This window comes from Phascolarctos cinereus, unplaced genomic scaffold, assembly GCF_003287225.1.
Source record: "Phascolarctos cinereus isolate Bilbo 61053 unplaced genomic scaffold, phaCin_HiC Scaffold_2;HRSCAF=192, whole genome shotgun sequence".
Lineage (NCBI taxonomy): Eukaryota > Metazoa > Chordata > Mammalia > Diprotodontia > Phascolarctidae > Phascolarctos > Phascolarctos cinereus.
The window spans coordinates 255,705,284-255,729,537 of NW_027555625.1; the positions used below are offsets into that span (position 1 = coordinate 255,705,284).

Here is a 24,254-nt window from a genome sequence, read left to right on the forward strand (position 1 = left end):
ACATAAGAATATATAGAGGGAAGTAAAGAGTAAGAAGACTGGAAAGGTAGGAAAGGGGCAGGCTGTGAAAGATTTTACAAGTCAAACAGAGTTTTGTATTTGATCATGGATGTAGCAGGGAGTTATTGGAATTTACTGAGTTGGGAGGGGTGGTGGCAAGGGGCACGATCAGAACTGTATTTTAGGAAGATTACTTTAGCAACTGACTAGAAGATGGACTGCAGTGGAAAGAGACTAGGCAGTGAGACCAATCAGAGGATTCTTGGAATAGCCCAGGAGTGAAGGGATGAAGGCTTGCACCAGGAATTGTGACAAATGTCAGAGAAGAGAAGAAGGCATTATCTGAACAATATTGTGAAGACAGAATTGACAGGACTTGACAGTACACGTGTTGAGATAAGAGTGAGAAGTCAAGGACTCCTAGTGTGTGAGCCTGGGTGAGTGGGAAGACAGTGCTGCCCTCAACAGTAACAAAGAAGTTGGGAAGAAAGGAGAATTTGGAGGGAAAGTTTTGGACGAGTTTAAGATGCCTGCAAGATGTCCAGTCTGAGATGTCCTAGAGATGTGAAACGAGAAGTTAAGAGCTAGATAAGCAGATATGAGAATCATTTGCAAAGAGATAATTTAGTCCAAGGGAGATGATGATCTTACCAATTGAGATAGCATAGAGGGAAAAGAGAAGAGAGTCCAGGATGGAACCTTGTTTTTGCAGGCAGGACCTGGATGAAAATACAGCACAGGAAACTGAGAAGGATGGTCAGACAGGAAGTCTACACATGTACAAACACACTGTTATAAATCCTACTGAAGTGCTATAGAAAGTTCAAATGTTTACCTGAAAACCAAACTATTTTTGCCTTCAATTCAGTAAAGCTAAAGAATGTTTGTTCTAAGTGTTTTGGCTTTGTGCCTCCTTTACTGTCAGAAGTTAAACACCTAAGCAGGCAATTGGCTAAAACTGTACAACACTGTGCTACTTTAGACTTAAAACGAAGCTTAGGTCACAGCTGCAATTGTTCATAAACATAATCAGGATGGAAAACCTAGGAATCTTCGAACAGAAGTGAATTTTCTGTTGTTCAAAAAACTTTCCTGACTATGGGGGCTGCAACAAAAGGTTATAAAATGGTCTGGACTCCTTTAATATTCAACAGGACAAGCAGGATCAGGGGATAAAAGTTTAAGTCTAAAGAGATCAACAAATAAAATTCTGCAGCGAGTTGAGAAAAAAACTAAATCAATTGTGAGAAATACTGGAGGTCGAAGAGGTTACTGTATTTTTTTAAAAGAGGTTATTCTAGAAACTGAACATTAAATATTATATAAAGAGTGCTTTTCAATTTTTTTGGGGGGCATTGTTCAGAGAGGGAAGAGATAAGGCATTGAGCTAATGGGCTAATTGGTATAAATTTTAAGTAATTTAGATATTGATTTAATCAGAGTAAACTAAGCCTGCAGAATCCTAGTAATCATTTTTTTTTTAAGTTAAGAACAGGACAGAAGTGAGCACTTTAATTTTTCCCAAAACAAATTCTATTCCCCTGTTGAGAAGAACCCAATAGTCAATATATATTTGTGCTTATGTTAGATTTTAAAATTCTACTGTCCATCAGTCATTGTTAAACACTATTTCAAATCCCACTGATAATTTCCTCCTTTTCTAAATCAACTGCAGAGCTGGATTTTACATAGCCAAGTTTTTTTTGAAGAACAGCTTAACTGCTCCCCCTACTGCTTCAAGTGGGATGTAGTTTTCTAGGATTTAACAGCTAGGCCTGGCACACAGAGCCAATTAGTGGACCACTTTTGGTCATAAAGCTAGCCTCTGAAAATTCTGTAAGGAAATCCCTTCATACTAGCCTCATTTCATTTTTAAAATTCAGCTGTTGCAAGATTAGGAATTCAGAAATGGGAATTGGCTGCAAGCAAGAGTTTAAAATATCAGGTTATGCTCATATTGCAGACTTCATTTAATAACTACTTAAGTAGCCAAAGCAGATGCCTAGTTGAACTAACTAAATATTAAATTAATGCTATCTGCTACTTTTAATCCTTCTGAGCAACTCAGTAGGGCTTGGTAAAGACAGGAGCAGAGAGGCTGACTTAAAAGTGGCATCCTAAATGCACCTCTTTGAGAAGAGCCCAAACACATGGCAAACAGGTACAGCAGCAGTTTGCAGGACACATTTTTAGGGAGAGTCACAAAAGAGTACAGTTCCATTTGAGAATAAGGAGGTAGAGAAGGCAAAGGAATTGCTCCAGTGACCTGGTGAGTTTGTTGTATGGTTTTCTGCAAAAGACAACCATTAATTACATTGTTTGTTAAATGAAAGATTACTTCTTTGCTTTGGTTGAGAAAATTGAAGAGCTTGAGTAACAATTATATTTCTCACAGAATATTAGTAAGGATGAAAAATTACTTTTGTTGTTGTTCAGTCATTTTTCAGTTGTATCCAACTCTTTGTTGGCAAAGATACTGAAGCCATTTTCTTCTCTAGCTCATTTTATAGATGAGGAACTGAACAGGGCTAAGTGACTTGCCCAAGGTCATAGAGCTAGTAAGTGTCTGAGGCCGGATTTGAACTTAGGAGGATAAGTCTCTCTGATCTCAGGCCCAGCACTGTACTGCGCCACCTAGCTGCCCCAAAGATTAACTAGACAGTATTAGAATAAATAATTTATGAAGGAAGAAGACAGGCAGTAAAAGATTCTGAGATGCACTGAACACTGAAGCTAGGGTCAGGAAGCTGACAGTAGAACACGACATAGAGAAGGCATTAGGATTTTATTTGTAGAGGTTGAATCTACAGTTTTTTTTTTTTAAGAACTAACAGCTTTCCATAAGATCCACAAGTTCTTTGTGGATTTGAAGAAATCTCTTCATAGAATTCAAAAATTTTAGAATTGGAAGGGACCTCAGAAGTCATCTAAAACCAAATTATTAGTAACTGGAGGAAGGAACAGGTTGTGGTGGCTAGTGACCACTTACTGAAAGGTACAGAAATGGCTGGTCATATGTACTTTTCTTTTTTCAAGGCAACTGGGGTTAAGTGACTTGCCTAGAGTCACACAGCTAGTAAGTGTCAAGTGTTTGGTCTGAGGCTGGAATTGAACTCAGGAACTCCTGACTTCAAGGCCAGGGCTCTATCCACTGTGCCACCTAGCTGCCCCCTCATCATATGTACTTTTGTTGAAGCATGAATCTGAAAACCTGTAAAAATGGTGAGATTAGGACAATGGTACAGACAGTATATCTAGAATTCAGCAAGGCATTTGACAAAGTCTCCCATTATAGTCTTGTGAACAAAATGAAGAAATGCAGTTTGGATGATCATACCATTTAAAGGAATTCTTAGCTAGTTCAATGTCAATGTGGAAAGTGTCTTTAGTTGTTTATTGAAGGGTCTGGTCTTGGGCCACAATGATTTTAAAATACTGACAGCAGTCTTATAAAATTTGAGAACATAAAATTGAGATGATAAATTTTTGGAAGATAAAAATCAGGATTCAAAAAGTGTTAAATAAGATCCAGTGATGGCCATATCTGTCAAGACAAAATATAAATAAATAGGTAGCCTTGCACCTAAGGTTAAAGAAAATAAGCTTCACAGGTACATAATAGGAAATGTGACTTGCTGGTAGTTAATGCGAAAAGAATTTTTAGTTAACAAAAACTCATTGAGCCAAGATGGGTTACCTTGTTGTCAAAAAAGCTAACAGAATCTTAGGCTACATTATTATAAGTACAATACATATAAAAGGAGTTAACAGCTCCACTGCTTGGTGTTAGTCATTCCTTATATCTAGAGTCCTCTAACCATTTTAAGAGGTACTGACAAACTAAAGTTTGTTTAGAAAAAGATGACAGAGATAATGGGGGCAACTTTGAAACCATGTCAGATGAGAAGAGACTGATGTCTGGAGGACATAATGGTTTTTTGCTAGGCAATGGGGTTAAATGACTCGCCCAGGGTCACACAGCTAGTAAGTGTCAAGTATGTGAGGCCACATTTGAACTGAGGTCCTCCTGACTCCAGGGCTGGTGCTGTATCCACTGCGCCACCTAGCTGCCTCCATTAGTAGTTATTTTTAAAAGACTGAAAGGCTGTCACCTGGAAGAGGCATTAGATTTATTTTATGTAATTCCAGAAGGCAAAAGCAGGATGAATAGGTAGAAGTTATGAGGAGTCAGTTTTCAGTTCTATAGAGGGAAGAACTTCATAATAATTAGAGCTGCCTAAAATGTAATAAGTTTCCCCTTGAGACAGTGAGTTTTCCACTACTGGAAGTATTTAAGCATAGGCTGTATGGCCACCTGTCATGCTGTAGAGGATTCTGGTATGGTGTAGGAGACTGGATCAGGTAACCTAAATTCCCTTCCAATTCCATTCTATGATCCACTGGAAACAACTCTACCTTTCTTACTCAAATTGCTTGGCTACTTGATTCAGCTTTCCTATTAGCCTAGATAAAAGGGCTCAGGCATCTTCTTTTACTTAGTATTTGTTGCTGTTGCTGTTGATTAATTTAAAAATGAAGCAAGATGGAGATTCTCTGATGAGACTATATGTGTTACGCGATGATAATCAACTTCTCAGTGTTATAGATTTAGAGCAGGGGGCAACTAAGTCCCACACTTCATTTTGCAGATGAGGAAACTGAGGCACGGGGAAGTTACATGACCTGTTTAGGGTCACAGAGCTAGTTAAGTATCTAAGTTGGTATCTGAATCTAGGTCTTTGTGACTTCAAGTCCAATGCCCTTTCTCTCTCTCTCTTTTTTGCGCTAGGCAATGGGGTTAAATGACTTGCCTAGGGTCACACAGCTAGTAAGTGTTATGTGTCTGAGGCCACATTTGAACTCAGGTCTTCCTGAATCCAGGGCCGGTGCTCTATCCACTGTGCCACCCAGCTGCTCCTCCAATGCCCTTTCCACTACACCATCCTACCTCCGAGAAGCATGCTAGTCAAATTTAGATAGCAAAGAAAATATAAAGTATCCATGTACTTAAAACATTAAAACAGCCCTGCACTGTAGTGAATGCTGTGGGGACACTGAGGCTGGTGGATCACTTGGGCTGAAGAGTTCTGAGGTGCAGTAGAGCTAAAGCGGGTCAAAGTGTCCACACTTAGTTTGGCACCAATACGATGAGCCTCTGGGAATGGAAGGTGGCCACCAAGGCTGCCTAAGGGGGAATATATCAGTCAAGATTGGAAAAACAGAGCAGGATAAAGTTTATGTGCCAATCTTTACTGGAATTGGGTCCATTAAATGGTTGCTGAAATTTCAGCCTGTATCAAATAGGCTCAGTCTCAAAAAACCATCAACAAAAGCCCCAACTAAATGTTGACTTTTTGCTAAATGTTAGATATCATCTAATTGCATAGTAAGAATAATAAAGGTAATAATAGCAACGTTCTCTCTAATGGTGTCTCTCATTCCTATCCTGGTTATACCATTTAATTTTTTAAAACTATAAATTTATTTCGTATGGTACTTTCCACTTCAGGGTCACAACTAGTCCTATTCATTGCAAGCAAATATAGGCATATCATTTTGTGATGATGACGTAAATATATAAAAAGGAAGAATTTACTTTCTGAAGATGTTTGCCTTAAGAATTGGCTTCTGAAGTTCTCAAAAAGCTACAAATTCCAAAGTAATGATGAAGCCCCAAATCCAGAGATGGTAAAAAAAAAAAGTGCAAAAAGAATTAATGCTAAAAAAGAACAGAATTCCATGAATGGGATTAGAATTTATAGAAAATATCCTTAGAAGTAACAATATATGTAGTTAACAAATGGTGGACTGTGGGGATGGAATGTTGCATATACTGTCAGATTTGTTTTGAATGCTGCTTAGATTTGATGAACTGCTTTTTTTCTGTCTCTGTTTCAAGGGAGAGTTTGCTGGGCAGGAAAGTATAGAATTTGAACTGAAAGAAGCCGTTGGACACAGATCTGATGCTCTTGCTGCTTGAAGCCTCTTATATCTAATTCCCTCATGACATTTTCAAGGACATAGATGATTGCTCATGAATTACATTTTAAAGTTGGATACTTCCAAATATCATACAGGGGAAAGATCACATAAGAAAATTTACTTAATGCACTATGAAACTATCACTAAGCATCTTGTGATCTATGATCTAGTCTGCAATCAGGAAAGATACTTCTCCCCCTTTCCCAATTTTCATTCCATAGCTATCTAGTTCAATATTATATTGTTCTCTACTCAAAATCTATGTTATCTAATCTTAACTGGGCTCTCACTACAACAAAGTAGTAATTTTACTCCTCTCTAAATGATTCTTACCCTCCACCTCACATTCCCCACAGTGATTGTTTCAAACCTCTTTCCTCCTCATTTCCCATACCACCTCCTACTCCAAACCTCTCAGCAAAGGCCTTTAACTTACACTTTACTAAGAAGCCATTGCTGAGTTTCCTCTTTTCTGTATCTCAAACCCCTTGAAATCAACCTTCATTTTGTCCTCCTTTACTGCAGCCCCTGAAGAAGTAGCCCCTGCTCCTCACAAAGGCCAACCCCTCTACATGTTACCTTGATCTACCTTCTCCCATCTCTTTAAGCAGATTCCCTCTGCATCCCCTGACCAAAAGCCTAGAAAAAACTGTTGCCTTTAATTCTCTTCCTCTTATTTACTTAACTTTCTGTACTCTGGCTTTCTACCTTGTTATGCCATAGAACATGTTCTTTCCAATGCTACCAATGATCTCCTAATTGTTAAATCCAATGGCTTTTAATCCTTCATCTGTCTGTAGCATCTGACATTACTGAATGCTTTTTCCCTGGTTACTCTCTGAGTTTTTGTGACACTACTCTCTCTTGGTTCTCTTTCTACCTGCTGACCAATCCTTCTCAGTCTTTTTTTTTGTTTTTTGTTTTGGTGAGGTGGTACCATGTGTCTGAGGCCATATTTGAATCAGGTCCTCCTAACTCCAGGGCAGTGCTCTATCCACTGCGCCATCTAGCTGGCCCCTTCTCAGTCTTTTCAAAGGACTGTCATTCATATTCCACTCCTTAACTGTAAGTGACCTGAAGGTTTTGCCCCACCTTGATTTTTTCCCTACACTTTTATCTTCTGTTGACCTCATTCATCAGCTCCCATAGTTTTCTTTTCCTCGCAGTTTCTGACGCTCCTGGACTTCCCTACCATGACTTTGTTGGCTTCTCACTGTTGAACATGCCTCAGTACCTAGGGCCTTCTCATCCTAGAAAATCCTTCCACCATGTCAGCCTCCTTCCTCCAGTTCCTTCCAGGGGTCTCAATTTTGGGAAGAGAGCAGGCTGGGCATGCTTCATTTTTTTCTTTCTGTGTTTCTGACTCTCTTGGACTTTGTCAACATGCTGCTTATCTGCTCAATTCATTTCAATGGCTATTATCTCTAAGTTTAATCCAGTTTGATATGCATTTATTAAACACTTAATACGTTCCAGACACTGTACTAAATTCTGGGAATATAAAGAAAGGCAAAAAAGAGTACCTAACCTCAAGGAGTTCACATTCTAAAGGGAGAGACAAGATGCAAATAACTATGTATCTATAAGATATGTACTGGGTAAACTGGAGGTAATCTCTGAGGGAAGGCACTAGCAGTGGGAATAAGGAGAGGGTGAGGGGTGGGAAAGGTGTCTTGCAGAAGATGAGATTTGACCTGAGTCTTGAGGGAAGTCAGGAGGCTGAGTTGAAGCACAGAATTCCAGGAATGGAGTCAGGAGATGGTGTATCACATGTGAAGAACACCAAGGTCAGTGTTGATGGTTATGTGGGGGGAGGAGTAAAGCATAAGAAGACTAGAAAGGTAGGAAGAAGTAAAGTTGTGAAGGACTTTAATTATCCAACTAGAGGATTTTTAATTTGATTGAGGATATAACAGGAAGCCAGTGGAGTTGCTATGTCAGTTTACTGGTCAGACCTATACTTTAGGCAGCTCAGGGAAAGAAAGGACTGGAGTACAGAGAGACCTAAAACAGAGAAGTCTATTTCAACAGCAGAAATGACAAGACTTGGAAACAGACTGGATATGTGTGGTAAGAGTGAGGAATTGAGGATAAAACCAAGTTTGCAACTCTGAGTGACTAGGAGGATGGTGGTGCTCTTCACAGTCTATGTTGATTTTAAGATATCAATTAGAGACGTCCAATAGAAAGCTGGAGATGCAAGATTTAGGATTAAAATATAAATAAATGAAGGAAGAAACAATTTTATCATTATAGACCACCTGAAAAGAAACAGGAAATAGATGAGGAGTTTGGCAAATAGATCACCAATCTGACATAAAGGTATGATACTGTAGTGATGATAAACTTCAATTATCTAGATATGTTCTATAGTTCTTTTTTCTACCAAAAGCAGAACTAATAATTTTTTGATTTGCTTTAATAATTTCATCTTTAAAAAGGTAGAGGAACCAATGAGGAGGTAGTCTACTTCAGATGCAAGTGACTTCTTAGAGTTTGTGATAAAGGAGAGGAAAGCCTAACACAATGTGATATGCATACTATATCTGTGGAGAGCAAATTTTAAAGAGTTTGGAGGGAGGAGCAGTCAGACCCTATGGATTGTCTAAAGGAGAATTACACTAGAAATGACAGAGCAAAAAATAACTAACAGGGAATTGACACCTCCAATAAGTAATAATCTGGACTCTGTTGCCTCCCCTTTTTTTGGAAATTGGGATATCTGCCATTCTCCCATCTTGCTGTACCTCTCCTGCAAGAAGCCTGGGACAGTGCACCCTGTACTCTAAGAGCAGAGCTCTACTTTAAAAGTCACAAAATAGGCTGGAAAATGAGCAAAAAACAAACAAAAAAGCTCTGACCACAGAAAACTACCATGGAGACAGGGAAGATCAAAACACAAACTCAAAAGAGGACAACAATGGCAAAATGCCTAGAAGCAAAGCCACAAAGAGAAATATGAATTGGTCTCAGGCCCACAAAGTCCTCCTGAAAGAGCTCAAAAAGGATTTTTAAAATCAATTAAGAGAGACAGAAAAAAAACTGGGAAAAGAAATGAGAGTTATGTAAGAGAATCATGTAAAATAAGTCAAAAGCTTGGTAAAAGAAGTACAAAAATGGAAAAAGATGTACAAAAATTCATGGAAGAAAACAACTCCTTAAAAAGTAGAATTAGCCAAATGGAAAAGAAGGTATAAAAGCTCACTGGAGAAAATCATTCCTTAAAATTTAGAATTGGGCAAGTGGAAGCTAATGACTGAGACATCAAGAATTAATCAAACACAATCAAAAAATGAAAAACTAGAAGAAAATGTAAAATACCTCATTGGAAAAACAACTGACCTGGAAAATGGATCCAGGAGAGAGAATTTAAATAAGTATCGGACTACCTGAAAACCATGATTAAAAAAAAAAAAAGAACCCAGACAGCATCTTTTAAGAAATTATCCCCAAAGAGATCACAAAAGGGGAAAAAGGACCCACATGTACAAAAATATTTATAACAGCTTTTTTTGTGGTGGTAAAGAATTGGAAACTGAGGGAATGTCCATCAACTGGGGAATGTTGAACAAGTTGTGGTATATGAATGTAATTGAATACTATTGTGCTATAAGAAATGATGAGCAGGTGGACTTCAGAAAAACCTGGAAAGACTTATATGAACTGACACAGAGTGAAATGAGCAGAACCAGGAGAACACTGTACATAGTAACAGCCACACTGACTTTGACAGATTTAGCTCCTCAGCAATGCAAGGATTTAAGACACCTCCAAATGACTCACAATGGAAAATGTTATCCACATCCAGAGAAAGAACTGTGGAGTCTGAATGAAGATGGAAGCATACTATTTGCTCTCCTTTTCTTTGTTGTTTTGTTTTGTTTTGTTTCTTCTTTCTCATGGTTCCTCCCATTAGTTCTAATTCTTCTTTACATCATAACTAATATCAAAATATGCTTAATATGAATGTACAAGTAGAGCCTGTATCAGATTGCACGCCATCTTGGAGTGGGGGATTTAACATTTTAAATCTTACTGAAGTGAATGTTGAAAACTAAAAATAAATTATATATTAAAAAAGGAAATTATCAAGAAAACTGTCCTGTTATCAGTCACAAAAGCCATTTTCTTTTCTTTTGTCACTTGACTGCCCACAGCTCTGCTCCTTGCCCCAAAAGGAACTTACCTGCAGCTGTAAAAATGGAATATTGAAGAATTTATGCAGGTACTTTAAGCCAAAGCTGTTCTTCATGGAAGATTCAGCATATCGAAAGTAAGAGGAACCTGGAGGTCTGTTTTAAGAAGAAAGATAATGCAAAAGAAGTTACAAAACTATCCAAAAGGCACTAAGTAACAATTAATGCCTGAATATGGAATGTCTTATTCTGGGCAAACCTCTTAATCCAAGATGAATGTCCTTGGCTTGTAGGTGATATTCAACCCTAAGGGAAGTTCATAGTGGAATTTACATATATATATATATATATTTGGCTAGCAATGGGATTAAGTGACTTGCCCAGGGTCACACAGCTAGTTAAGTGTTATGTGTCTGAGGCTTGAATTTATATTCTTAAACAAAACAAAAGTGAGGGGCAGCTAGGTGGCATAGTGGATAGAGCACCGGCCCTGGATTCAAGAGGACCTGAGTTCAAACCTGGACTCAGACACGTAACACCTACTAGCTGTGTGACCCTGGGCAAGTCACTTAACCCCATTGCCTAGCCAAACCAAAACAAAACAAAAGTGAGACTTAAGCGCTTCTTAGAAAGCTAGAAAAAGGTCTGACATAGTTGTCCTTGGATGTGGAGGTCTGATTGCTGCCCTCCCCTTCCCCCAGGGACTAAGGGTGACTGAACAAAAACCTCATAACTTTAACTTTCTTCCCAATTAAAATGGGTGAACTAGGGTTAGGCTATTAAGCATTATAAAACAACTGGTTCACATAAGGATCATATACACATGTTCTAAGTATACAGATTAAGCTCAATTATAGCTTGATGGAGACCAGAGCATTAGCTGGGAGATTTAGGAATTCAAAAGAAGTAACATGCAGACTGTGTGACAACACTTTATGACTTTAATTTTACATATGACAAATTTTAAAAATGTTTAATTCCATCAGTGTAGGTATTTCTTTTATTAATGCCAACAGAAATCTCTCTACAATTTTGTATATGGGTCTTTATTAGTTCCTGTCAATTTTTTTCTGGTGCCTAGCCTATGGTGAACCTCTACTAACTTGTCTGGGTTAATCCTAGACAAAAGGCATGTAATCCACTGCTGGAGGTATGGTCAAAGCCTTTCTACCTTGGAAGGACCTGCCAGCACGTGCACCCTACTGGCATAGCCTCCAAGAATCCAAGGTCATATCTGCAACGTAACAAGGTGGTAGAGTAGTAATATGTTGTGCTAAAATTACTTTTTAGTGGAGACAAACATGTGAGGCAAATGAAATCACAATCATGCACAAGGAAATGGAATTTGGGAACACATACAGGAAAAAATATGCAAAGAGTAAGGCTTTATATTGATGTCTATGTCCTAGTCAGACAGATCTGACAGATCTGTAGATTTTTATTCACAGAATCTTAGAAGCAGAAGGAATTTCAGGGGCCATCTAACACAACCAATAAACCAAACAAGAATCAGATATACCTAACAAGAAGTTCTCTATCCTTTTCTTGAAGACCTCCAGTGGGGGAATCCCCTACTATTGGAGGCAGCCCATTACAATTTTAGATGGCTCTAATTCTAGAAGTTTTCCCTTACATCAAGCCTCAATTTAGCTCTTTGCAATTTCCACCTACTACTCCTACTTCTGCCCTATGGGGCCAAACAGACCAAATCGAATTGCTCTTCCACGAGACAACCCTAAAGATTTATTATGTTCCCAAAAGTTATCTCTTCTTCAGATGTAACACCTCCAATTCCAGTCACAAATCCTCACATGGTATGAACTGAATGAAGCCTTTCATCATCTTGTATACCTTTCTCTGGATTCTCTCCAGCTTATTAATCAGTGTCTTTCCTAAAATGTAGTGCTTAGAACTGAATGCAATATTTGAACTCTATGCGTTTTTTAATGGAGCCTAATACCGCATAAGTTTTCCTGGCTGATCATCTTTTCCTCCTGGATACTATCAATTATCTAAGTTTTCATTACACTGCTCTTTCTTGGTACTCCTACCTGTCTGACTGCTCCTTCTTAGTTTCCTTTGCTGGATCTTCATCCACGTTATGCTCGCTAACAAAGGCTCTGTCGTGGGTCCTCTTCTCTTTTTTTCTCCCTTGATGATCTCATCAGCTCCTATAAGTTAAATTATCATCTCTATGCAGATGATTCCCAAATCTACACATCTAGCCCTAGTCTCTTTCCTGAGCTCCAGTCTGGAATCAGCAACTGCCTTTTGGATATCTTGAACTCAACGATTCTAAAACAGAGCTCATTAATTTTTCTCCAAATCTCTCCTCTTCCCATCTTGTTAATGTCTAACCTAGCCAAGGAGGTTGGAAATCTTGGTCTCATCCCTGACTCTTCACTCTTACCCCACATATCCAATCAGTTGCCAAATCTTTGACTACCTTTATCTCTACCATTTCCTACCTTCACATCTTTTGTACATATCATCTTCTCTCACAAAGCCACTAGTTCAGGCCCTTATCACTTCTTACTTAGGCTATTATAATCTCCTAATTTGTCTCCCTACATTTCAATCTATCCTCCACTTGGCTGCTGAAATGATCAAAGTGCAGGTCTGACCATGTTACCCTATTACTCCAGGATCATATATAAAGATCTTAGTCATTTAAAGTTTTTTACAACCTGGCTCCTTCCTATACTTCCAGTTTTCTCATATTTTCCTCCCTCTGTGCACTCTTTCAATGAAGTTACACTAGCTTACTTGCCATTTCTCACACATGACACTCCACTATGCCTTTGCATTGATTTCTCCCATGCCTGGAATGCTCTTCCTCCTCCTCACTTTGATCTCTTAGAAACCTTGGCTTCCTTCAAGACTGATCAAATCCAATCTTCTGCAGAAGATCTTCTCCAATGTTCTCAGCTGCTACTGTCTTCCCCTCTAAGATTACCTTCCATTTCCTCTGTTATGTATCTTGTAAAAATCTATTTATGTATGTTGTCTCCCTCATTAGAATGTAAGCTTCTTAAAGTCAAGGATTGTTTCTTTCTTTCTTTGTACTCCCAGTGCTTAGCACAGTGCCTGGTATATAGTAAGAGCTTAATAAATCCTTTTTGACTGACTGCCACATCACACTGTTGACTTATATTGGGCTTACTCTTTGCTAAAAACCTATAGATCTTTCTCTGAAGAACTGTTGTATAGTCATACTCCCATCTTATATTTGTAAGGTTGAATTTTTGAAGTCAAGCATAACATTTTACATTTGTTTCTATTAAACTTCATCTTACTAGATTCAGTTCAATGCTTTAACCTGTCAATATTCTTTCGAATCCATACTCTGTCATCCAATGTACTAGCTATCCCTCCTAATTTTGTATCACCTGCAAATTGATAATCATACCACCTATACTTTTATGTTAACAGCACAGGGATAAGTATGGATCTCTGAGACACTTAGATTTCATTCCAAAATGAAACTATTTATTAGTGACTAGTTTTTGGATATGACCATTCAATAAACTCTGAACCCACCTATTTTATTATTATTGCCACATCTCTATCCTTTCTACAATAATAGCATTAGTGGTATCATCAAATGTTTCACTAAAATCTAAGTTAACTATAATGATAGTATTTCCCTTATCTACCAACCAGTCTACTAAACCTGGAAAAAAAAAAGGAATTAAGGTTAAGCTATCATGACTTATTCTTCATGAAGCCATCATGGCTTTTTGTGATTCCTTGTCCTAACAAGGGATATGGTCCTTAATGTGTAAGAAGGGGTGCCACATCAGTGTTAAAGAGGGCTTTTGCTGAGATCATAGTATATATCCATTTATGTGCTGAAAATTATACATGTATATTCCAGTAGCATTTAGTAACTTAAGTGCCTGCTATCTATAAGGAAATATGTTAGGTGCTAGGAATAAAAAGACAAATATGAAACAGTTCCTGCCCTCAATAATTTATGGGTGTGTGTGTATTGAGGGGGGGGGAAGAATGTAACAAAAATGGGAGCTCCTAGAGGGCAGGGAGTATGTCTTATACTTTTTCATCTGTCCTTTCCTTCCCTTACTCCTGATACAGCACAATGCCAAGTAAAGGACAGGTACTCAATAAGTGTTGATTATGTAGGCATCTTGACCATGGAGACACTTTTGTCTTTGTCTCTGTATCCCTGGCATCTTGCACATAGAAAGTGCTTAACAAAATAATTGAATGAACTATTATCATTCATTTGAATGGAAAGGTTTTCATCGAATATGCAGTTTGGAACACAGAATTATTTTGTTCAATTCAAAAAACATTTGTTACATGCTTCCTATGAGCAGGGTACATTACTAATGCTGGGGACACAAAGATGAGAACTAAGACAGTACTTGACTGTCCAGGTAAAGTAGAACAAAGACAAAGTGATTATAGAAAGCAAGCACTGCCTGACACCACCTACCTGTTGAGGTTATCAATAAACTCCCGCACATCATCTGGCAGGATGACTCGGTGTTCCCCCATGTCTCTGTAGTTCCCCAGCACACACACGGGGACATGGGTCGGCACTTTGGGAAGTTCCCGAAGTATGTAGTTGAAGGTCCTTGATCATACAGGACAGGTAAAGTTATTCCAGTTTTAGCACATTGCAGTAGATTCATTTTTTTTGACCCTTCTAAAAACGCTTTGCCCAAACATGAAGTAGAGATTTTCCTGATTAAACTATGCTGAAGCCCAAATGGTTATTCTCCTTGGATTCTAATTAACAGCTAGTTGGCATTTGTGTAGCACTTTAAGGTTTGCAAAGTGGTTTACAAATTTTATCTTTTTAACAACCCTAAGAGGTAGGTGCTACTTGTTATCCCATTTTACAGAGGGAGAAAATGAGGCAGACAGAAATAAAGTGACTTTCTCAGGGTCACACAGTGAGGAAGTGTCTGGGCAGGATTTGAACTCAGGTCTTCCTAACTTCAGGTCTAGCACCCTGCATCATCTAGCTTATTACTTTACATGTGGTAATAGTAGTTTCAGAAATTTTAGCACCACAAGCTATTTTTAAAAAATGCACAAAGAACTTCAACATTTTGGATTGCTTGGGGGAACACATATATAAATTAGCACAAAATCTTATTTATACTTTAAAAGAAATATTTTGCTGTTTTTAAGTACATACTGTACATTTAAGCTAATTGCTGACAAGTGTCTAAGTATTTATTCATTAAAACAGTTATTAAGTCATTACTATGTGTCAGGCACTGTGCTATGTGCTAAGGATGCAAGATAAATGAAAACTACTTTAACTGAACAGATGAAGTACATCTGTTACATATAAACATAATTATACAAAATATGCTAATCTCCTCTTAAAAGTTTGTTCTCTAATGTTGCCTGATATCTTGTTAACATAAATCTTTGTGAGATTTTGCTTCTCACATATTTGGAAGTAAATTTTAGCCTTTAGGTCAAATAATCAAATTCTGAATACAGTTTAAATAAATGAAGCATTACTATACCTACTGCTCAGAACAACTTCTGCTTAACCTTTAGGCCCTTTTTAACTAACAGAAGATGATCTATTTGGGCTATGACTTTAGTTCCAACAATCTAAGTAAGTCATAGAACTACTCATATGGCCAGAGAATAGAAAAGTCAGAAACTTTAAAATCAATAAGGTAAAAGTGTTTCTAGCAATATAATGGAAAACATTTTGAAAGCCCACCAACAATTTAGAGTCAGCAGCACTGATTCACTCACATGAAACAATCAGATACTAGGGAATATCGATCTGTCCTAAAGCCAAGGGACTCTCTTATATAAGCTTAGCTGCTGTGTTCCAAATAGTTTAAAAAAATGTCAGTGATAAATTCAGTGACCTTCCACGTCATCTTTCATAAATATCTGAGACTAACAGAAAGAGGATCTGATGGAATATTTCTGTCGACAAACTAACACCCTTTGAGTACTACTGAACAACAGGCAACAGTTACTGGGGTATTTAGCTGAAGCTAACAGTCTATCACAAATTATACAATCCAAAGGTGTCCTAGGCCAGATGGAAATAAACCAAATGAATAATCCTATTACATCAATGGAAAAGTTTCATTCTGTTTTATATATTGATACATAAAGTTTGGGAGCTCTTTGCATAACCAGCAGCTGCTGCTGTTTTTCCACATTTGATGCTTTTTTTCTACATGATTGTATCTTGCTAAGCTACTTGCCTCAAATAAGTTCCTCTAGAAATTGCATGTTAATTACCAACTGAATAAAAAAAATTTTCCCTTCATCCATTTAAAATGGGTTATACTTTAAGAATTCTACGATTTCTTGCCCTTATACTAACTTATTAATTCTTTGATGGAACTGTGTTTTTTTTTTTTTTTTGGTGAGGCAATCAGGGTTAAGTGACTTGCCCAGGGTCACACAGCTAGTAAGTTTCAAGTGTCTGAGGCCAGATTTGAACTCACGTCCTCCTGACTCCAAGGCCAGAGCTCTATCTACTGAGCCACCTAGCTGCCCCCTGGAGCTGTGATCTTATTGATGCAGATACTCCCCTTCCAATGGTTTAGATCACAGCCCATGCTAAACGCATCCAGTATATGCTTTTCCACGTCCTCCTGTAAAACTTCCACAGGGTGTCTGCTTAATATGATGGAACTATATTAGTACCAACGAAATACATGAGCCATTCCTCATTTTTTATATGACAGTTCATTTCCCTTTCCAGTCAAACATTTCTCTGACAATCTTTTATATTGCTTCTCTTATATAATTCTTTACTGGTAATATAGAACAGTCTACTTACACCTATCATTCATCTCTTTATTGCCCTCTGGGTGAAATGTAACTTTAATTCTTTGGAGACTATGGCATTCCATGCTTTGAAGACATATAACACATGTTCCCAAACTTATTTGGCCTATTGCCGCCCCTTTAAAAAAAATTACTCACCGCCCCCCCCAACATCTATTTTCTTTAACCCTTTAATGGTTTTTAAAAAAAATCTGCGTCATTTAAAAAAACAAAACATTTTTAAAAAAATGATGCATCTTAAATTTAATGGATTGTAAATTTATGTTTCTTTCCTGGATTGAAATTTTGATGACACAACATTGTATCATGTTAACTGTATAGTATCGTATTGAAAACAAGTCATTACATGCACATATTTCTGCTGATGCATACTGCACTTCCTGACAATGTGCAACAGGCTTACCTGCCAACATCTGCTTGTTAAGACCTGTCAGCAGACTTGATCACTAATTGGTTATAACTTGCATTTTGTGTGTTCATTTGGATAATAATGTAATCACTATGACTTTAACTCTGTTACACAACAGATGAAACATGTATAAATGGTTTTTCAAAATTTTCCTATCTTCTCTTCTTTCCTTATGCTTCTACCAACCTCCTATTTTTATTCAATGTCCCCCAATTGCACTCGAGGCTACTACTGCCCCCTTAGATCATTCTAGCGCCCCCCAGGGGGCAGTATTGCCCACTTTGGGAACCTTGCATAACTATCAAAGGACAGGGATGGGGTCTGGATATTTTGTTTCATTAGCATAGGGAACTCTGGGGTGAGAAATTCTTTCTACCAATGCAGGTTGGCACATTCTCTGCAATCCATAGTCTTAAGTGAGTTGCCTGGGAGCAATGAAAGATTAAGTGACTTGCCTAGAGTCACAAAAACTGTATGTGTCTGACGTAGGACTTGAACTCAGGTCTTCTTGGTTCTGAAGTCTGTGCTTTATCCACTATGATAAGCTATCTCTCACCAGAAGACTATCAGTATTAGAAATATGAGTTTTTGTTTTAAGGAGAAGCTTGGGATCATTAAAAATATTGCATAATTTCCTAAACGCAATCTAGCCTGTTCTCTTCTTCCTATCCAAGTTACTATCCATCTACAGCATGTGTACCAATGGACCAGTTCTATGGCTGTTCATCCAACTGTAACATCATAGTCTGGACAAAAGGCATTCTTCATACATTACTTTCTTCCTGTGTGAATAGGTATGCCAAACTCCTCTGAATGATTATGAATCTCATTTAACAGGTTCTGTAATATTCTGGGGCTTGATGCAATCAACATAATCACCTGAAATCAGAAGCATGTGAAAGACCTCACCATTCAGAGGGAACGCCTCTTCCATCTAAACTCTATGTTGGACATCCTTCAAGACGATGGCAAACACCTTTGGTGAGCATGTCTCCATATCTTATGCCCATTTTGACACTGATAATTAAGAGAATTAAACAAAGTTTCCTCCACTATAAAATAATAGCATTTACTTCATGAGGTTGTTGTGAGGATCAAATGAGATTAAAATTTGGAAAGTGCCACGACACAGTAGGTACTTAAATGCTTGTTCCCTCCCCTCTTTCCCTTTGTTTCACATTTTGTGGGCTCCATCGTGGTGATTTTGACATAAACATAGGAAACACAAGCCTGTTGGAAGTTAGTGTTTTAAGGTTACATTTTTCTCTATGAACTCAATGTTTTTTAAAAATCAACAAATGGGATTTTTCTTTTGTATTCTATACATCTTAGTCAATTACATAACTATAAATATGTGGTCTAGTACAGAATACTGTTTGAAAAAGCCTGCTGGTTCCCTTTTCATATTTCTTTTTTTTAGCACAGAAATCCTCAATACCTGTGAAGACCATTCTCATAAAGTAGGTATGTGGGTCAGTAGCCTTTTGCTCAGTATTTTCTGAACTTTTTCACTTTTCTGAAATGGTAATACCTCTCCTCTCACCCCGAAACATTTGGTTTTATACTCTTTCAAAATATCTTGAAAGATATTTGGAATCCATCTCTTAAAGCATTCAAAATTGTATAAATCTCTTCTCAGTATACTTTGTGTGATTCTGCTTTTTTTAAACTTTGTTTTCTTAGATATTTCAACTTTATGCTGCAAACTGAGAACTAAGATGTTAAAGTCCAAATAAGGGAGATGCACTATCAGTGATGAAGTATTTGCTTACAGAAATTTCCATTTTTTTTGGTCTGTCATCTTGCTTTTTCACCACTCTTGGGTCATCAGGAGAGGGGGAGAGAGCACTAACATCTAGAGGTGGGCAATCTGGAAACACTTCATTAGGAAAAGGCATTTAAATTTAATCTTAAAGGGAGCTAGGGATTCTAAGAGGCTGAAGAAGGGCAATATTTCCAGCTTAAGGGGTAATCTGAGCAAAGGGAGAGGCAGAAGATGGAATGTTATGTCCAGGAAATAGCAAGTAGGCCAGTAGGCTGGTATATATAGTATGAGAGTGAAGTAATGTGAAATCAGTTTAGAAAGAGATTGGAGCCAGACTGTAAAAGGCTTTCAATGCCAAACAGAAGAACTTGCATTTCTTCCTAGCAGTAACAGGGAATTAATGAAACTTCTTGACTAGGGTCATAACAAGGTCAGATTTGTACTTTAGGAATATCTATTTGGTAGCTATATGGAGGATGGACTGGAGAGGTGAGAGATTTAAAACAGGTAGCAATCAGGGAGCTATGACAACAGTTTATGCTTTCTAAGTCTAAGGTTATAAGAACCTGAACTAGGGGCAGTAGCTGTGTGACAGGAGAGAAGGTGAAAGAGTACATGGAAGTAGAATCAAAAGAACTTGGCAACTGATAAGATATAAGGGGAGATGAGGAAGAGTAAAGAATGGAAGATGACACCAAGGTTGGGGACTTGGGTAACTGGAAAGGTGATGGCATGCTTTACAGCAACAGTTAACTTAGGAAGAAGGATGGTTTAAGAGAGAGGTAATAAAATCTATTTGAGGGCTGTACACAAAGACCTAGGTGTCAAATAGAAATAACTGTACTAATGGGAGCTGATGTGATTATTCAGAGGGGTTATCCAGAAAGAAGAGATGAGAGCCCAGGACAATGCCTTGGGGGAGCTCTCATGTAAGCATCAATGGGGAGGGGACTTAGATGATAATAAAGTCAAGAAGACAGAGAAGAAACTATCAAATAGGAGGGAACAAAGAGAGAACAGAATCATGCAAGTCAAGGGAGGGAGTATCTAGAAAGGGGCAAGCATGGTCAACACAGGAATAAAGGTCAAGAATTATGAGGTCTGAGAAAAGGCCATCAGCTTTAGCAATTAAAAAGTACATAAACCTTGACAAGAAGTTTCAGTCAAGTTGTGGAGTCAAAAATCAGACTGCAAGGGGATGAACGGTGGAAGGTAAGTAAGAAGAAAGCACAAATGTAGATAGTTTTTTTCTGGGAACTTGGTTATCAAGGGGAGAAGAGATTTAGGTGAACTGGTTCAACCATTCTGGAAAGCAATTTGGAACTATGCCCAAAGAGTTTAGTGCATACCCTTTAACTCATCAATATTACTACTAGGTTTATATTCCAAAGAGATCAAAGAGCTGTGGACAGAGGAGATGCCAATCAGTTGGGGAATAACTGAACAAATTATGAAATATGAATGTGAACAGTACTGAACCATAAGAAATGATGAAAAGGATGGTTTCAGAGAAACCTGCAAGATTTACATAAAATGTATACAGTAATAACAACACAGTAAAGAAAATTATTTGGAAAGACTTATGAACTCTGACTGATGCAATGACAAACCTCAACTTAAAGGAGTAATGATGAAGTATGCTACCTACCTCCTGAGAGTGGGGTGATGGACTTAATGTGCAAAACAAGACATACATTTTTTGATATGCATATAGATCTGTTTCACTTTATGACACTTATTTGTTACAAGGATTCCCCCCCCCCCTTTTTAATGGAGGGAAGGGCTTGGGGGGAAATAGAAGAGGTAGTGATAGTATTTCCAAAAAATAAATAAAAGAGGGTCAATTGAAGCATTTTAAAAACATACAGAAAAGAATAAAAGAAAGTTCAGATGGAAACACAAACAAGACATTTCAAAAAGTAACATGCTATTATACATATTCCAATAACAATACATTCTAAATGGATATGTTGGCCTTAATATTAAAGATCAGACTACAGAAAATTATAAGAGAAGCAGATCATGTACACCTCACAGCTATGGGTAGGAGATGTATTCTTAACTAAATAAGAGATAGAGGCAATTCTCAAAGATAAAACAGGTAACTTTGATTACATGAAACAGAAAAGCTTTTTTGAACAGACAAAATCAATATACCTAGGATAAAAAGAAAAACAGATGAAGGGGGAAAAATCCTTGTTTCACATTTATCTCAAAAGAAGAATTGCAAAGTATGAACCGCAGTATGAAATGCTCCAAATAACTAATAAGAAGAGAAATGCAAATCAAAACAACCCTAAGGGTCTATCTCACACCTTGCAAATTGGCAAAGATAACCAAAAAATGTCAATAGTCAGTGTTGGGCGGATTGTGGGAAGATGGGCACACTCATACACTGCAGCACTTTTTGTGACAGCAATGAAGTAGAAACAAAGCAGATACCCATCACTCAGGGAATGGCTAAATAAACTTATACATGAATGTAATGAAATATTACTGTGCTACAAGAAAGGATGAATCTGATGACTATATAGAAGCATGGAAATGATAGAGAATGAAGTAAACTAAGCCAAGAAAACAACATACACAATGACTACAACAATGTAAATGGAAAGAACCACCAAAAAAAAAATTCAAAAGTAAGCCTCTCAAAATTATAATGAATAAGCATGGCTCAAAAGAAATGAGAGCACACTCTCAAATCACCCCTTCTCAGAGGAAGGCCCACAGGTCTTATATTTTCCCACTTTTTACTGTATTGTTTGGATGTGCTGATTTCCCCCCTTCACCCTTTTTTTTGGGGGGGAAGGGGGGCTTTAAAAACACCATTTGTTATATGGAATGGTTCTGGAGGGGGGAAACAGGCAGGTGGAGGAGGGATACTGGGGAAAATTATGATGTAAAAATGGATAAAAACTTATTAAAAACAAGTAGTGTGCTGAATTTATACACAAATACGTACATAAATACATATTATATATACTATATATATATAAAATGAGTTGTATGAAGTGGAGATACATCATTTCACATATAATCCTCTTTTTCTGTTCTGCTTTGTATACAGAAATGTTTTCTTTTTTCCCCCAGGTTCATCAAATTCAGAACAAAAACTTTTTTTTTTTTTTAAAACAGAGATACAGGGCATTAGACTGAGGAGAAGGCAGAGTTAAGTGAAAGTTTTTTTTAAGGACAGGGGAGATACAGCATGTTTGTAGACACCAGGGAAGGAACAGTAGATAACACGCTAAAGATTAGAGAGGAAATGAGTACAGATAGGGATATCCTTCTAGAGGAGACAGGATCAAAGGCAAAAGTGAGGGACTTGGCCCTGACAAAAACTGCCAACTCTTCAAAACTAGAGCAAAATCAATCAATAAACTTTTATTAAGTGCCTACTATGTGCCAGAAACTGTACTAAACTCTGGAGGTAAGAAGACAGGTAAAAAACTGTTCCTGCCCTTGAGGAGCTCACAATTTAATGGGAGAGACAACAAGCAAAAAACTACATGTAAACAAGCTATATACAAGATAAATAGGAAATAATCAATAGAATGAATGCACTACAACTAAGAGAGATTGGGAAAAACTTCCTATAGGATATAAAATTTAAGCTGCACCTTGAAATGGGCCAGGGAAGCCAGGAGGTAGATATGAGGAGGGAAAGCTTGCCAGGTGTGAGGGACAGCCAGAGAAAATGCCCAGTTAAGAGGCAGCTAGGTGGCACAGTAAGATAGAGCATCAGCCCTGAAGTCAGGAGGAGCTGAGTTCAAATCCGGCCTCAGACCAAACATCTGACACTTACTAGCTGTGTGACCCTGGGCAAGTCACTTAACCTCAATTGCCTTAAAAAAAAAAAGCCCAGTGGAGAGATGGAGTATCTTATGCAAAAAATAGCAAGGAGACCAAAGTCATTGGCCTGATGAGTACATGGGGGGGACGCAAAGAGGGAAGGGGAAGAACTAGGTAATCAAGAGCTTTGAATGCCAAACAGAAGATTTCGCATTTGATCCTGGAGATGACAAGGAGTCCCTGGAATTTACTGAGTAGGGGGATGACATGGTTGGACCTACACTTGAGAAAAATTACTTTGACAGATGAACAGAGGATGAACTGGAAGGGGGAGAGACTTGTGGCAGGCAGACCAAGTAGCAAGCTATTGCAATAGTTCAGACATTACATAATGAGGGCTCATATCAGGATGGTGACAGTTAGAGGACAGAAGGAGGCATATAGGAGAGATGTTGTGAAGGTAGAAATGACAGGACTTGGGCAACAGCTTGAATGTGTGTGTGGGAAGGCAGCGCTTAAGAGCAAAGCGTCAAGAATAACACCTCAGTTGCAAGCCCAGGTGACCAGGAGGAAGGTGGTATCCTCAACGGTAATAGGAAAGTTAAGAAGAAGGGAGGGTTTTCCAGAAAAAATGAGTTCAATTTTGGACACCTTAACTGTAAGACTTCTATAGGACATCCAGTTTCAGATGTCTAATAGGGCAGTTGGACATGTGAGACCGAAGGTCAGCAGAGAGGTTATAGGGATAGATAAGAAGATCTAGGAGTCATCTACATAGAGATGATAACTGAACCCCGGAAGCTGATAAGATCACCAAGTGAAATAGTACAGAGGGAGAAGAGGTACCAGGACAGAGTCCTGAGGGATACCCATGGTTAGCAGGTATGACTTAGATGAACATCTGGCAAAGGAACCCGAAAAAGAGTGGTTAGATAGATAAGAGAAACAGGAGAGAGTAGCATCCCAAAAACCTAGAGAAAAGAATATTAAGAACAAGAGGGTGGGGGGCAGCTAGGTGGTGCAGTGGATAAGTTCTAGCCTTGGAGTCAGGAGGACCTGAGTTCAAATCTGGCCTCAGACACATGACACTTACTAGTTGTGTGACCCTGGACAAGTCGCAAGTCACTTAACCCCATGCCTAGCAAAAAAAAGCCCCAAAACAAACAAACAAAAAAATTGAAAAGGAAAGAAAAAAAAGAAAGAGGAAGAGGGTGACTGAATGCTAAAGACTACAGAGAGGTAAAAAAGAATGGAGACAGAGAAAAGTCTACTGGATTTGGCAATTAGATCAGTTTTGGTTGAGTGGTAGTAGGGGAAGGAAGTTTTCACCTAGACAGCTTTGAATTATGAATTGCATGGA

At 38.1% G+C, this 24,254-nt stretch overlaps 1 protein-coding gene across 1 annotated transcript in view; it reads right to left on the reverse strand.

Moving 5' to 3' along the window:
* RABL6 (RAB, member RAS oncogene family like 6) overlaps positions 1-24,254 on the reverse strand; it is an 81,533-nt gene that overhangs the window by 25,490 nt on the left and 31,789 nt on the right. The window contains exons 6-7 of the mRNA XM_020981840.2: positions 14,578-14,718; positions 10,169-10,274 (exon numbers count right to left, since the gene is read on the reverse strand). Coding sequence (XP_020837499.1) covers positions 10,169-10,274; positions 14,578-14,718 — 247 coding nt within the window. The remainder of the gene's footprint in view (positions 1-10,168; positions 10,275-14,577; positions 14,719-24,254) is intronic.